The following is a 15,259-nucleotide window of genomic DNA, read 5'->3' on the forward strand; positions in this document are numbered from 1 at the left end:
GCCACAAGTACTCCTTTTCTTTTTGCGAATACAGACTAACACGGCTGTTACTCTGAAACCTGTCACCCCTCTCAGTTGCCACAAGGAGGTGGAAAAAGGTAAGATGCACAATCCTAGGTAATATGAAGAAACTCCTAGGCCTCCTCTGAACTCCAGCTATCCAGCAGTGGGATAGTCAGTCTGCATCCCAAATGTTTTACTCTGATATTAACAACTCAAAATAGTAGCATGTAATAAAGTACATCATAGCTGTACCTCACTTAAAAGCTGAGATTGACATTTCCTTCAAACTTACTGTAGCTTTTAAAAAGATTAAATGTGAACAAATGCAAACAAACATATGAAAAAACAAATATTGCATCTTTGTCTGGCCTAGGGGCTTGTATGAGTTTTATAAGGGTTCAGATCCCACTGCAGACTGAGATTGTGTTTTATACTTAACCTGTAAACAGTTCAGAGTAGAGACTGTCTCTCACTATGCACTGCTACAGGCTGGGGACCGACTGGCTGAAAAGGACCTGGGGATTACAGTAATTATCTGTGTCACAGAAGTGTTGTGAAGTTAGCTAAAGACTGTGAGGTGCTCAGCAATTATGGTAATGAAGGGGGGCACAGAAGTACTTGAGAGAGGTGACAAAATACCCAACCACTCACTGATTTAAATGAAGTAGTGTCTACACAGTGCCAGAGAATACACCAGAAATAGTGACTGACTATAATCTACACATTAATTAATGCATGACAACTGGGGTCACAGAGGGGGCTGTGTGCATGGAATCAAAGGCAGAATTTGGAAGCGAGGTGAGCAGGCAACCTTCGTTAGAAAACCAGCAATCAAAGATCTGCTGTTGTCGACACTGTGCTATTGTCGACACTAAACCATATGTTTAGTAATAGAATGAAATTACATTAGAAATGGGTACTAGGAATATCCCTTATACTGTGTCACAAAAATAGGGAGTGAAGAGACTTGAATCCTGTCTGCACTAGGATTGGGTGGAAACCTGGGTGCTCTGCAGTTGAGTATTTTTATACAGAATCTGAATCTAGTAAATCATTTTGCATTAAACTATAAACACACTTTCTAAATGCTTTTCCTCAGCCAGTGTAGAGTGGCTCTTGATCTAACATTGCAGGGAATGTTTGTTTCCCTTCCAGCAGTCAGTCAGTCATGTCAGAGCAGATCCTTGTCCTCTCCATTTACAGTAAGAGCCAAGTCAGGGGCCAGGCGTGCACGAGTAGGGTTTGTAGGCTGTCAGCTTATGTGGGTTTGTATTTTGGACAGCCAAACTGTAGACTGGCCTTTGGTTCTCAATGGTTTGGAAGGTTCAGAGGTTTCTGCACCCCTGCTTGTAAGACTGCTGTTCAGTGCATAATCCTGGCATGTATCTCTTTGAACTTCATTGTTATAATACTAGTTTCAGTCTCATTTGAGTCTTTGAGTTTTAACCTTTTGTTGTGTAAGTTGCATACTGTACTCTAAGCACTTACAGAAATTGACCAGATTGACATGAAACCAAAGGGCTTTGTTGTTGACTTCATTGGCACTATACCAATTTACACCAGCTGAGTTTTGCTGTTCTGTGGTTTCTTGGGGAAGGAACACGTCAGTTCCCTGTTACTGCTGTTTTTAATCAGCAATTTAGTTAGAGCTATTTTAAAGTTCAAAGGAACTCCCTGTTGATATCTTCACCCTCTTTCTCTTTTTTGTTGTTCCTGGCAGACAACATTTGCTTCTCTGAGTTCTTTCTTGTTAGGAGTCATTCAGTAAGAGAATCCTTTGTATTCCCTTCCTTCAATAGAGTACATATTAAGGGCAAACTTCTGCTACAAAGGCAAACAAGAATGTTTGCCAGTAAAATAGCTCAGGAACAAAAGAGGTGAGATGGACTATAATGCTACAGCACGGAGCTCCTAGAGTTTCTTATGGAATGCAGACAATTCAGTTTTGCAGAAGAAAATTGGAACTTCCACGATGTTGCCCCAAACTGAATCTGGGATAGTTTGATGGTAAAAGAAAGGGGGGAGACATCGACAAACTGGCAGGTACTGTGGCCTATCAAGGTGATCTGGCAATGAAGGTCGTGCACAGCTTTGATGTTTTGTCATGCCTGTAACTGTTGAAACAACAGTTCAGCTATGAAGGAGATGCTGCCCTTTCAACAAGTCTGTTTTCTCTCTTCCTGTCTACACTGCTGCAGCATGCTCTAATGGGGGGAGAGGGAAAGCCATGCAGAAGCTGTGTGGGATGACTCAGGTGGGGGAGAAGTGAATGTAGCATGCCCTGTATTACATTTGGTCAGTACTGGCTCCCTATTCAATTTCAGATCCATTTCAATATCCTGCCTCTGAGCTTTAACACCCTCAATGAGCCAGTCCTGAGTTGTCTCAGAGCCCCACCTCTTACTCTAGCCTGGCAGCTATAACTGAGTGTCCCCTGGCTAAAACTATTGATGCCTGGGAGAATGGCCTTTTTGAGGACAAGCCCTAAGTCATGGAACTTCTCTGCCAGTTGCAATAAAGGAAGGTCGGGGAAGACACTAGCAATAAAATTAAGCCTATGAAGGCCAGATTTGTTTAGTCAATTTTAGCATGTAAACCGCATACAACTACTACAGTGATTAGCAAAAGAGAGGGAGAAACGGTGCTGGAGCTATCTAGCTCCAGGGTGTTTAAATACTAGCTGTGTCAATTCAGCACTTTATATATAATCATTAGTTCTTATAGGGAAGGGTGAAGAAACTTCTAAGCTAGAGATGTTAGCCAAGATTGCCAAAGGTCACTACTGATTTAGGTGCCCAACATGCTAGAAATTATACATATGGAGTCTTTTGGCCCAGCTGTGTGCTTTTGGGTTAGTTTGCTCCGAAATGGCCGTAAGATAGCAGAAGGAGAAGCTGCTATTCTGCATTCCACGTTTTATTACACACATGACTAGCGAATGCATTCTTGCTGCAAGGTGCTGGCCACCCTTTGTTCTGCAGCAATACGCTGTAAGCAAGTGTCTGTTTCACAAAGCTCTGAGATGTGCCACTGGGTGGAGCTGAATAACCACTTTGCTGTCCGAGCAGGAGCAATAGCTTCGAAGTGATTTATTTTTTAACATTGTTTTAACCAATGCATTATAAGCAGGGACTGGAGGCTGTCAAAATGGATTTTTTGGGATAAATATTTTAATAATTAAAGACCAGGATTTAAAAACAGGAATTGGGGAACTGGGTAGCATCAGATGATAGCTATTCAGAAATGCAGGCGGGAACAGCAAGATCATTACAGCAAGACTCCTTGGCATTGATTAGTTTGTTTAAAGCAAGGTAGCAGTGAGGGTGAGGAACAAGGTGGGCAAGATCATTCAGAAAGCAATCACTGGCCTTTTGAGAAGGCAACGTCTAACTGGCGCAGCTTAGCCAAGCAACAGCTTCTTGTTAGTTCTTATGCCTCCTGCATGCAGTGGAGGATTAACTACTGGGCCAATCAGCCCGATGCCCAGGGGCCCCTGCCAACTGACCCCGCTACCAGCACCAAGCGGGACAAGCCTCTTCCCCCCCCCCCCCCCCCAGCCTCCGACCCTGGCAGAAGCCACAGCATGGGGGAAGAAGCCCCAGCGCCCCGACCCACTCTCCGGCAGAAGCACCAGACAGTTGTGGGGGATGCGAGAAGCCCCAGTGCCCTGACCCTGGTTCCCCCAGAAGCATGGGGGGGGCAGGGGAAGACCCCTCCCACACCTGACTCCACGCTGCAGCCCTGGGACTGAAGGAACTTCTTTGGTCTTGGGGCTGCCGGGGGGGGGGGGGGGGGGGGGAGGCACAAAAGGGATTGTGGGATTGGTAGGGCGAGAATGAGGGGGGAACTCTGGGTGGAACAGGGGTGAGCCGGGGGGAAGGGGGCAGAAAGGGGTGGAGCTGGGGGGGGCTGCAGGCAGAAGGGGTGGAAAGGGGGTAGCCCCCCCCTTCACACTTGCTCTGGCCCAGGGCCCCAGGAAACCTTACTCTGCCTCTGCCTGCATGGTGGAGACACATGTCACAGCCCTCATATATGTCTCAGTGCCAGAGCAAAGTGAGCGCTGAGAGGCAGCATCCTAGACACGCAGAATGAGGCGTGGCAAAGGTGAAGAGATCACAGTGTAGTCCTTTTATCACCTACTAACGGTGCCAGCTTTTTGCTCAAGGAGGCAGAACCGTATCTCACCCCCTCCCTTTCGCAGGGCTCCAGCCTTTTGCCACCATCCAGCACTGTGCGTGCTTGCCATGAGGTTCTCTTTCCAGGCCTGAGATCAGTTTCCTTGCCCTGCATTTGACGCCTCCTGTGTGTCCATCCCCGGCCAGGGCAGTCTTACCAATGGGGAAGTGGCTCTGTGATGTGTCTGAGCCTGTGTTAACCCTGTTGTAGAAGGCCATTGGTAATGGATAGGCCCCTGGGCTTCAATTGTCTGACGCACAGAGGATTCAAGACAAGCTTTTTCTTATTCTCGCTCCTCCTATAAAGTCTCTCCAGTCTCACGCAGACAAAGCGGCTTGCCTCACCCTATGCAAGGTTTGTCATCCTTACAGCTTCTTGGCTGCCTGCAGGGATGTAGGCCCAGTTTCACAGGGCCTCCTTCTATTCAGTAGCCCAGAATGCAAGCCAAAGGGCTAACGCTTAACTGAGGGGTTCTGTGAGGCAGCGTCAGGCTGCCTCACAAGTAGCAGGACCCCAGTTAACACCACACACAGGTTAGGACCGGAAGGGGCTGCGAAAACCAGATGTCACCTTTCTCAGCAAAATGATTTTTAATTAACTGGATGGCAAAAAGGCTCCAGTGGTCACGCCCATGTTAATGCTTCCACCCGCTCACTTTGAGGAGAACAGACATGCTCATGAGAAGCGAAAAAGGAGGAAAGAAAGGCCACAACAGTCCAGCCAACAACTACTGTAGGTCTCCTCCAAGCTTACACCTATCACTTCTGTGGGAAAAGCTGCAGGGCACGAATTGGGCTCCTCAAAGACCCCCCCCACCAATGAACCCCTTGGCAGACATCATCCTCACATCAAGGGATAGCCAAAGAATATAACTTTCCTCATTTACCATCCATCAGCAAAAGATCACACCTTTATACGCTCAGCTAATGGCCAAGCCCATCAGCAGCTAGGTTAGCTGGCCTTTGGAAGTTTACATCTCCCCTCCATCTTACTTGGATCTTACACTTGCGCGCTTATCCTGTAGCCTAGCCTATTATGGTAAGGAAGCCGCTTTCAAAGTTTTGCGCTGAGCATCCTCCCCCCCCCCTCAATATCCACCCCTCCCTCCTCTGGATTTCAGGGTGGAGGCAGGCACATGAGAGATGGGCCCTAAGGCAGAGCCAGTACTAGGTACAGAAGCTACCAGGAGTGAACATCAGTGTGGCCATGGCGGCTGCTGACACTGACCCACAGCGCCACCTCTATCACTGAGGTGAGTTGCGCTGGAGGTGGTGGTCCCTCCCCAAGCTGCCTGGCGTCACCGCTCGCCACCCCGAACTTTTTGCTGTGACCTCTGCCCCACAGTTACTTAGAAAACCTCTGCTGTAAGAACTATATTGGGAAAAAGTTAATCTGAGCCTCTGCCTGTAACAGTGGTGGGCAACCTGCGGCCCATCAGGCTAATCTGCTGGCAGGCTGCGAGACACTTTGTTTACATTGACTGTCCACAGGCATGGCTGCCTGTAGCTCCCATTGGCCACGGTTCACCGTTCCTGGCCAATGCGGGCTGTGGAACGCGGCAGCCAGCCTGCACCACTTCCCGCAGCGCCCACTGGCTGCGAACAGTCACGGGGAGCTGCGGACAGTCAATGTAAATAAACTGTCTCACGGCCCGCCAGCGGATTACCCCGACTGGCTGCAGGTTGCCCACCAGTGAGCTATACACAAACTTGCACTACTTTAATTATGCTGGTTTGGTTACATTGGAATTCATCCCTGGGTAAAAGATTATTTCAGTTTAACAGTGGTTTATTTTGGTTTATTTCCTGAGTTAAACTCAACTTCTTTCAGTTTAAACCAGACGTACTTTAGCCTTTCACGAAAATCTGTTTCATATAACACCTTCAGTTAAATAGCTGCAGGTCAGCCCTAACAAAGGTCATTGCTAGTTGCCTGCCATAAGTGGAGAGAAATTTCAAGAACCCTTAAGAGAGCAGCAGTCCACTCACAAGTTTTCTAACAATGACCTGTTTTCTCATTTTTGGTGCTTCTGCCCACATTCATTAAAACTGTTTCATCGGGTTACGGTAGTTAGGGAGGCACCAGCCTGAGGTTAAACACAATGCTTGAGCCATAGCTTTGGTGATTTTTAAAAAATATTTAACATTTTTATGTTTGTTTTTCTATTAAAAACTAGAAATCTAGGATGTGCAACAGAAATTAGAAAGAGCACTAGCTCTCCTAACTTGAGCGCTAGTTTCATTCTTCCAATGTAGGTCAGTATCCAAGAGTTATTTACTACTCTGACCATTCCAATTTGAAATAAATTTGACAGGGGGATTCTACCACTTTCTCCATAGGCTAGTGTAATAATGTTTACGATTTAAGTAGGGTTATCAAAGCATTGCACACAAACAAATCTCAAATACTGTGGGATAATTTGAATATTAAGTTATTTAGATAAATGACAGTGTGACAGCTGGGAAGAACACATTTTGGGAAATAAAGAATCAGAGATCAGATGCAGTTCTCAGCTATGGAATTTATTAGAGGGTTGACGTAAGTAGTTTAAACCCAAAATTTTGCTTATAAAATCAGAGATATGCTTTTACATATGTTCATAGATTTCTAGAAAAGTATCCCCCACAGCAGTGTATTAGATCATAAAAACCAGAAAGCAAAACTAGCCTAATTACACTGTCAAAGCTGAACGTGCTCAAAAATAAAGTCCCAGCATAAATGGTGAAAAGTTAAACTGTAAATTGCTTTTAATAATCAAAGGTGACGTTTTAGTAACTCAGGCATAGACTTAGCTCTGAATTCTTCTCCCACAAGTCTTTGCATTTCTCACATGCTGCAACATTCTATTTGAGGGAAATGACTTTTATTTCAGAATTTACAGACCATGTGAAAATAGGATCCTAAAAAGTTCCACCGCAAGCGTCCATCTTTCTGCCCTCCTTCTCTGCCAGTTGTTCATCAGCTAGCCACATTTAATCTGCCAGTAAGTGCTAGGCTGCAAGCTAAATCTGTTGGCAGTCTTTTTGCCTCTACAGAAACTTCTGATGTTGAATCACCTCCTTTGCACAAACTCATTTCCAAGCCACTATGCAGCAAGGACTCAGTTTAAGACAGTACCCTGCAGATTTTAAGAGCAAGGTTTGTAATGGAAAACTCAGCTTGGTGGAAACTAAGGAGCTTTCAACATGCAGAGAAAGGTGACAGGATAACAAAGTGACATGTTATATCTGTACTGTGTCCTAAAGTGGTATCAATGCAAAACTAGTAGCTACACCCTGATCGCTAGTTGATAGGAATTTGTAATATGAATATGCAAGATCTTCCCTCAGTTCACATGCTTTAGTAGACTTTAAAGATAGCTCACTGGAGCTGTGGTAGTTTTACTAGGCTTTTCATTCTAATTGAACAGGACCCTATTTCTACCAGCAGCAGTATTTTTCTTTTATTGAATTAGTGACAACTCCTGAAGTGGCATGGTTGGAGGACAATTTTATTTTAGCCAGAATTTGCACACAGCTTATGGGAAACGTATACACTATCTAGAATTTTACATTTGTGATAATTTTAACAAATGATCTTCCAGCTATTAGGGATAGCTACATTAACCTTTAAACTCAGTCAACACTGAAAATTGAGATACTTCCATTATTCCCTTTTAAATACTACCTGAAGGAATAGATTAATTCACTGGGGGGGGGGGGGAGAAGCTCTACCTTGCAGAGGTGAGTAAAGACTCTGTAGAAACATAGTTGATGTTAGGCAGAAGGCATGGGGTTAAGACAAAAAGGTATGAAGAGCTTGGTATTATCCAGGAAATATATCTAAGGTGTGAAACTAATTGTTTATCTAACAATTAGATTAATGAGGGATGGGTGGGGAAAATAAAGTCCGTACAGAAAAACAGCCTTTCACTATTTACAGTGGCCCTTCCTACCACATTTCAAGGGGTCTGTAAGTGAAGGAAAAAAAAAGGTTGTTGCAGATAAAAAATAGAGGTGCACTGGTCTGACTAAAGTTGGTGCTAATTTTTTTTTTTTAAGCAATACTAACCAGCCACAAAGTTTAGTGATCTTTGCTACCTTGTTTGTTGAGGCTGTAGAAAGAATGTATGTGAAAGATTAATTATCTTGCATCATTGTGCAACTGAAACCTCGATTAACTTGCATTGTCCCTATTTGTCTACTTTACAGGCCCCTGCGAAATTAATTGCAACTCCAATCTCATTGGTTTGTATTTCATACAGCAAAAAAAAAAAAAAAACCACTTTGCTGGGAATGGATTATACAGCTCCAAGTTAATATTATTTTTCCTGATCCCATCACAGCCCCAATAATCCTTTTCTTCTGTTACAGTGTGCTTTTACAGAGAACTGGGCCAGATTCAGATTATGTTAACAAGCCCTTTGGACTTCAAAGAAATTCTTGCCCAGGTTTAAAATTTGGCTCCTTTGGCATTCTAATATCCCATTCAACTAGACAAGCAAGCAGTTCTCAAGCTTCGGTGAAGATTTCAGAGCCCCAGCCATATTTAAGTATGGATGTGCCTTCTAACATTTAAGAAAGTTCTTATTTAGTTTTAAAACCAGTGTGACTAAAATGCATACTAGTTCTATTCTCCACATTTATTCATGATTAAGATTTTGCAAGTAGTAGTTTTACACAGGCTGATTTCAGCAGCAGAATTTAAGTTCACTGCAGCTTTCAGACTTATGATCTGGAATACATAGAATTCAAATTAATAAATGACCTAAGCAAATGCATGAATGTACTGTTACATACCTATCCCATTTAGGTTATGGACAAACTAGAAAACTAGAAAACAAAGTGGAAATTGAGCTCATGTGTGTGCAAGATGTCCCAACTAATCTAATGGTACATGGACAAAACGAAAATTTACCCTTTGATGTTAACTGTCCATCTCACCTTCCTCAGTCCAAAAAAATCTGTTTACTGAACGTATTGTAGAATGCGCCACTCTGCAATACATTACTGCATCTGATTTGTGCAGTGCAGCAGGTATCTTCAGTCAATGAGGAATTGTTTAAGGATGTGTAAAATGGATACAAAATTTTGAAACTGAGTCCTCCTGTACCGTTCAGGACATTCAAAAGAGACTTAATTTTTATTTCTGCTTTGCAATTCAATTAATATTTTATATTTGCGTGAGTTAAAGGTGAATTTTACTCTAATAAATTGGATATATAGTTTTCCTATAGAGTCAATATTAATCCAAAGAACACACAAACTTAGCATTAAACTTTGTTTTTAATGGTCTCAAATTTTGTGACAGATTTTTGGTCAAGTTGTTTCCATTAAAAAAATTTACTGGTTTAAAAACTAATAACTTAAACTGCCACGAAACAAATGGTCCACAAACATTCCTTTCCTTCTGATGCTTTTACGATGCATTGTAATCATTAACCAGTCTTTTACTATTAAACTTAAATGGCCAATTGAGACAAACAGTTCTGAGACCGCTCTTCCACCGATTAAGACTGAGGTGGCAGCTGATGTACAGAATTTTCATTTAGCCTTCTGAGCCTTCTGGGCGGACTTTGTGACCTTGCCAGCTCCAGCAGCTTTCTTATCAACTGCCTTGATGACACCAACAGCAACGGTCTGTCTCATGTCACGCACAGCGAAACGACCTGGAAACAAAATGATATTTTATAATTTTGTATGGGAGTATACAGATAGAGGTTGCCTCATTCAGAGTGTGTATGACAATACCACTCATGATATGGCAGGAAGTAAAAATATAAAACCAACTGCAAATGAAATTGGAAGTATCTGAAGGTAAACTGGAATTTGGCCTCCACCCATTTTAAAAGGGTTATGGAGCACTGCACAAAGTCTTATTTATAGCAAGCTTAAAGTGTCAATGACACCTAACAAAGTAAAGTGGATACCACCCAAGAAACTAAGACAGATTTCTAAAAGAGCATGGCACTAACATACCATGAATGTACAAGCAGTCATTTTAGAAAACCACTTACCCAGAGGAGGGTAGTCAGAGAAGCTCTCGACACACATGGGTTTGGCTGGGACCATGTCAACGATGGCAGCATCTCCAGATTTCAGGAATTTAGGACTATCTTCCAATTTCTTACCAGAACGACGATCAATCTTCTCTTTCAGTTCAGCAAATTTGCAAGCAATGTGAGCAGTGTGGCAATCCAGCACAGGGGCATAACCAGCACCAATTTGGCCTGGGTGGTTCAGGATGATGACCTGTAAGTATATTAAAAAAAGTAACCTCAGCATAACTTGTTGGGTTAAGCTGGTTAAAAAGACAGAGTAATTATCTTTTAGAGAAAATTTCGAAGTATTCACTCCAAACAAGATGAACCAATATTTGCATCAATCCATAAATATGTTTCAGAGATCTTCAAATGGTTCTGAAAAGTACCTGGGCAGTGAAGCCAGCAGCTTCCATTGGGGGGTCATTCTTGCTGTCACCAGCAACGTTACCACGGCGAACATCTTTCACAGACACGTTCTTGACATTGAAGCCAACATTGTCACCAGGCAGAGCTTCACTCAAAGCTTCATGATGCATCTCAACAGATTTTACTTCAGTTGTTACATTGACAGGTGCAAATGTTACCACCATGCCTGGCTTCAGGATGCCAGTTTCCACACGACCAACTGGAACAGTACCAATACCTGAAAAGAAAAGAAGCAACTCTAGGTTTTTACTCCTTCCAATTTAACTAAGGTTTTATACAAACTGGTGGGTTTTTAAGTGTCATACCTTTCTCCTGCTAAAGAAAAACATTCTGGCAAATGTTGGCATTTCTGCTTTTTAAAGGGATAGACTATCACGGTCAATCTGATTGTTGTATTTTAAAAAGCTTACTAATGGAGAAAAAGTTACAGAACTATTCACACAAAATACTTACCACCAATTTTGTAGACATCTTGCAGAGGCAAACGCAGAGGCTTGTCAGTTGGACGAGTTGGTGGCAGTATACTATCCAAAGCTTCTAGCAGGGTAGTTCCACTGGCATTGCCATCCTTACGAGTAACCTTCCATCCCTTAAACCAGGGCATCTAACAAAAAGCAGCACAAATGTAACTTGCGTTTAGAAATTGTGATGTAGAAATAGGAAGGACAAATACATTTCCTCCTTGATATCTTAAGGTAGTCTGTGAAACACGAAACCTCATCTGATCCAGTTTTAAACAGCTATAAACTCCACTCAAATGCATTGTTTCTTAATCCAGACAATTCACTCTGGCAGTCCCTCCAATTTAATTCTAATATACAAGATAAACAAACTTACATTAGAGCTAGGCTCCAACATATTGTCTCCGTTCCAACCAGAAATTGGTACAAAAGCTACGGTGTCTGGGTTGTAGCCAATTTTCTTAATGTAGGTGCTGACTTCTTTGACAATTTCATCGTATCTCTTCTGGCTGTACGGTGCCTCAGTGGAATCCATCTTGTTCACACCAACAATCAGCTGTTTTACACCCAGTGTGTAGGCCAGAAGGGCATGTTCACGAGTCTGCCCGTTCTTCGAGATACCAGCTTCAAACTCACCAACACCAGCAGCAACAATAAGGACAGCACAGTCAGCCTTTGGGGAAAAAGATTCATTAGTTTCTTTTGCATGGACCACAAATATAGGTCAGAAAACACTAAAATCCTCCACTGAATTCATAGTGTTTACATACTTGGGAGGTGCCAGTAATCATGTTTTTGATGAAATCTCTGTGTCCAGGAGCATCAATGATGGTGACATAGTACTTGCTAGTTTCAAATTTCCACAAAGAAATGTCAATTGTGATACCACGCTCACGCTCAGCCTTCAGCTTGTCCAAAACCCAGGCATATTTGAAGGAACCTTTGCCCATCTACAGATGGTTAAAAAGTGTAACATTAGTATATTTTGCACTGCTTTCTAAATGACTGTTTAAAACAATTTGTATGTTAGTGAACAGAGGAAAATGTCTAAAATAGTACAAGGCTTCTGTTGCAGCTAGTTTTCTGTAATGCTAATACAGCTTTGGCTTGAACACATTTGGCACAACTGGTGAGAGATTCCACCTCTTCTCAGTTATTTAACCTAATGACACTTTAGCCTTCAGTCTGTTAATTATATTAACAGATCTTTTAACATTAGACCTTACAAATACAAGCCCTCATATCAAGTGTCTGCTTCAAGTTGTTTTCATACCACTGTAATCTCTTCCACATCTAGAAGATGTGCTATTCACCCACAGGCAATTTTTATAGCTAGTATAATTAATGTCACTCAAAGTATTTTTTTTAATTGAAATGCAGTCTCATCTACTACATAGAAATGAATGTACACTGATGAACATATGGAGCAGACACAGGTAGTAACAAATGTTTTTCAACTTGATATAAGAAGAGCCATGTATTCCTCTACCATTAGCAAAAAACCTGAATGCAGCAGCTGCTTACACAAAACTGTTTAGCATTGCCTGTCTGACTGAACACCCAGTCAGAGGCTGAGAACTCTGAAAATCCCTGCTGTTATTGAAGTCTCTGGATAAATCAGGTATTTTCTCCCTGTCCTGACAGATGGGTGTAGATCTACTGCCTGCAGAGTAGTTGAAAAGCGCTGCTTACGGAGCACGGTGCTACTTCATCAACAGTGGCCTGGAGTAACCAAACCAGGCTGCTCTCAGAGCCTCCATTTTGCACTTAAACCAGGCTACTGGGCTAATTAAATCTTTCGGGCCAGCGAAGGTACCTCCGCAGCTTCCTTCTCGAACTTCTCGATGGTCCTCTTGTCGATGCCCCCGCACTTGTAGATGAGGTGCCCGGTGGTGGTGGACTTGCCGGAGTCGACATGGCCGATGACGACGATGTTGATGTGGGTTTTCTCCTTGCCCATGATGGGTGGCTCGCGGCGTCCGGCTCGCTCGTTACAAAATCAACACCTAGAGAAGAGAAAACACGGCAGGGATCACCCCGGGCCAGAGCCTCGCTAACGGGGGGAGGCGCCCGCCCCAGGGCGGGGCGGCCTCGAGGCCGTGACTAGGCCCAGGCGGTACTCGAGGGCCACGGCTCCGCCCACCGCGGGGGGGGCTCCACACGCGAGAAGCGCTTGAGCCCCCCTCGCCGCCGGCTCGGTCCCTCGCGGGCTCGAGGCGCTGCCATGCGGCCGGAGCGCGCAGAGCCGGGGCCAGGCCCGGGCGCAGCTCCTTTGTGTAACTAACCCTCCGCCCGGCCCGCCGCGTCCACCATTTTGTGGCGCTCGGGGAGGAGGGGAGAGAGGAAGCGGCCATCTTCGCTGAGCGGGCGGCGGGGAATGGGAGCGGCCCTGCACCGGGGAGCGCGACCCTATTCTCCACCCCCCCCATTGCCGCGCCGCCGGCCAGCCCGCGCCACCAGGCCGAGGGGAGGAGGGACAGTCCCCCCAGAGTCACCGGGGGGGAGGGGGTTCCAAGGCCCCGCATGTAGCGGCCCCTCCCCCCCCCCCGGGGCCCAGACCCCGCACGCAAGAGGCAGCGCGAGGGACACGTCGCCATTTTGTGGGCCCCTCTCCCTCCCCCTTCCCTCGTGTCCCTTCCCCACGCCAGCCCCGGCCCTCGCACGCGCCGCAGCTTCCCCGCGCGTGGCCGCATTCGCCCACCCTGCCCCTCGGGCCCGACTGTTCCAGCCACATGGGCCCGCGGGCCTGCACCACGCGGCCGGCTCTCACCTGCGAGGCGTCGGCAAACCCGTTGCGAAAAAGACCGACAACGTGAGCCGCGGCGCTTATATATCCTGCGCGGGGGCGGGGCGTGCGGGACACGTCACCACTCCAGCGTTCAACTCGCTCCTCCCCGCCGCTCCCACCGCCCCTAGCGTCGGGCCCGGCAGGGAGCGGGGACAAAGTGCTCTGCTGCCCCCGAAACGGGGGAGGCGCTGCCGGCCGCAGCCCCGCTACCGACTGCACGAGGGGCCATCCCTCGCGCTGCACCGCTGGATCTCCCCTCGGGGAGTTTGGTGATGGCCCCTCCCGGCTGCCCAGAGAGCGGACTCCGGCCTTGGCCTGAATCGCTGCCGCCCCTCCCGACCCGCCAGCGCTGAGTGTCACTCGCTCGCTCCAGCCCCGGCCCCGGCTGCCGAGGGCAGCGGCAGTCACCGCCGGGGGGGGGGCCCTCCCATCCGATCCCCATACGCTGCCCCCTGTCCCCTCTGCCCATCCCCCCCACCCTTCCCCTTGCTCCCTGCCCCTCCCCCACATCGCCACACATCGTGTGGCCCCCGTGGGCCCATCCCCCCCCACTGCCCCCTGAACCTGTCCCTCCCCCCTGCAGCCGGCCCCTCCCGCATCGCTTCCATACAGCCACATAGCTGCCCCTCCCCCACACTGCCCTTCCCCCATACAGCCGCACACCCTCACCTCAGCCCGTCCATCACACACAGCCAGCCAGTCCCTGGGCACTCTGCCTCGCCCCATCCAGCCCTGCTCCCTGCCCCCTGCCCCCACCCCACCCCCTTCCTCAGCAAGCCTGTCACTTTCGCACGCCACACAAACTCCTGGACTCTTTTGCTTGCAGGAGCTCAGTCCTCTTTTCTAGTCACCATAGATGCTGCCTTTCCCCTTAAAACGTTCTCCATTTCTCCTACCCAGCTTGTGTATGTACAACCTACCCCTCATCTCCCACCTTCCTTAAGTTCCCACCTACTGCCCCATGCCCCCAAAACTGCCCTACGCCCTCAGATACCCACACGCCCGTCCCCATCCCAGACATAATTCCTGGTCCCTGTCAATCCTGTCATTTCCTCCCATGTTTTCAAGTCACCTCCACCGCCACCTGTGCATCTCTGTCATTCTTTCTTTACACATCTGATGCAAACACCATATGCCTTTAGCCTCCTATGCACCTGTGTACACACACCTTCTTCTCCCCCACAAGCTCACACAAACTCCCATTGACCTCTCCCAAGTGCTCAGAGAGCAGGAGGTGAACTTTTGTTTTCTGTAAGCCAATGCCAGCTGTTTGGCCCACAGAGAGTAACCCTCAGTCTAGGCCAGGCAGGCACACTTCACTTACCGATAACTGTTTTTGTCCCCAGTCGTTCATTGTGGCTGTGCTAGCAGAATGTTACTCAT

The 15,259-nt window shown here is 46.3% G+C and overlaps 1 protein-coding gene across 1 annotated transcript; it reads right to left on the bottom strand.

The window, feature by feature from the left end:
* Positions 1–9,424: 9,424 nt before the first annotated feature.
* EEF1A1 (eukaryotic translation elongation factor 1 alpha 1) lies at positions 9,425–13,998 on the bottom strand. Its single transcript, XM_048845921.2, has 8 exons — positions 13,859–13,998; positions 12,905–13,094; positions 11,859–12,038; positions 11,465–11,761; positions 11,081–11,231; positions 10,588–10,844; positions 10,175–10,409; positions 9,425–9,826 (listed from the first exon to the last, which is right to left on the bottom strand). Exons 2-8 carry the CDS (start codon positions 13,046–13,048, stop codon positions 9,702–9,704), a joined length of 1,389 nt encoding a protein of 462 aa, XP_048701878.1. The 5' UTR covers positions 13,049–13,094; positions 13,859–13,998; the 3' UTR covers positions 9,425–9,701.
* Positions 13,999–15,259: the final 1,261 nt, after the last annotated feature.

The sequence above is a fragment of the Caretta caretta genome, chromosome 3 (genome assembly GCF_965140235.1).
Source record: "Caretta caretta isolate rCarCar2 chromosome 3, rCarCar1.hap1, whole genome shotgun sequence".
Taxonomy (NCBI): domain Eukaryota; kingdom Metazoa; phylum Chordata; order Testudines; family Cheloniidae; genus Caretta; species Caretta caretta.